Genomic DNA, 746 nt, shown 5'->3' with positions numbered 1-746 from the left:
TCCAGTAGTCGGCGGAAACATTGATATTGAGTATGATGACAATGTCATGGTGACACTAACTACTCCAACGTGATATATTCATCACCACAAATATCAAGTCTCGATGCTCACCGCCGTAAATCAGTATCGCCACAAATTCTCACCCCAGGGGATGAATTCATACTCGCAGCCATGATTTCAACTTGCCATAACTTTCGACAAGTTAAACTCACGTCTGCGTGCGCTCCCAGGGCTCAACAAAACTCACTATGAATCTCATCTATAACCCATCTACCTTCGTCACTGCCGATACAACGCGAGGCACTTTGCGGATCAGGAAACCTCACAAACAAGCTCAGAGTTACGAGTACAGTACTTGGTCATGATATTTGTCGAATTCCATGAAAAAATATCAAACTGCCTGCGCCTTGCACTGCTTCAGCTGATCAACGAGAGATTGACACTCGAATGACTCCTTACCTAAAGGACATATGAAATCATCGCCGTCGAGGGGGCCAACGCTACTCGACAGGCACTGGTTAAGACTGTCCTGCTGACCCGTACATGGATCGCTCGGAGCTGCTGCGGGTGCGCCTTCGTGCTTGTGAACAACCTGAGTAGAAGTAATACACCCTAGTGGAAGGGCTAGAGACCTACCTCAGTTTGTCTAGGGCCAAAGATGGCGTCAACAGCACGGTTGGCGACGGACATTCCCACACCGGAAGCCATACCACCCATCAACGAACCAGCCAGACCAGATAGCATCC

At 48.8% G+C, this 746-nt stretch overlaps 1 protein-coding gene across 1 annotated transcript; it reads right to left on the bottom strand.

Moving 5' to 3' along the window:
• Nucleotides 1-391: 391 nt before the first annotated feature.
• On the bottom strand, nucleotides 392-744 carry Pmar_PMAR027352 (conserved hypothetical protein; the record flags this gene model as incomplete). The annotated part of the gene is made up of 3 exons (XM_002783093.1): nucleotides 392-459; nucleotides 505-592; nucleotides 637-744. 3 exons carry the CDS (start codon nucleotides 742-744, stop codon nucleotides 392-394), a joined length of 264 nt encoding a protein of 87 aa, XP_002783139.1.
• Nucleotides 745-746: the final 2 nt, after the last annotated feature.

The sequence above is a fragment of the Perkinsus marinus genome, assembly GCF_000006405.1.
Source record: "Perkinsus marinus ATCC 50983 genomic scaffold scf_1104296937168, whole genome shotgun sequence".
Taxonomy (NCBI): Eukaryota; Perkinsozoa; order Perkinsida; family Perkinsidae; genus Perkinsus; species Perkinsus marinus.
The sequence above is the reverse complement of the archived record's forward strand: the minus strand, read 5'-3'. Positions and strand labels throughout refer to the sequence as shown.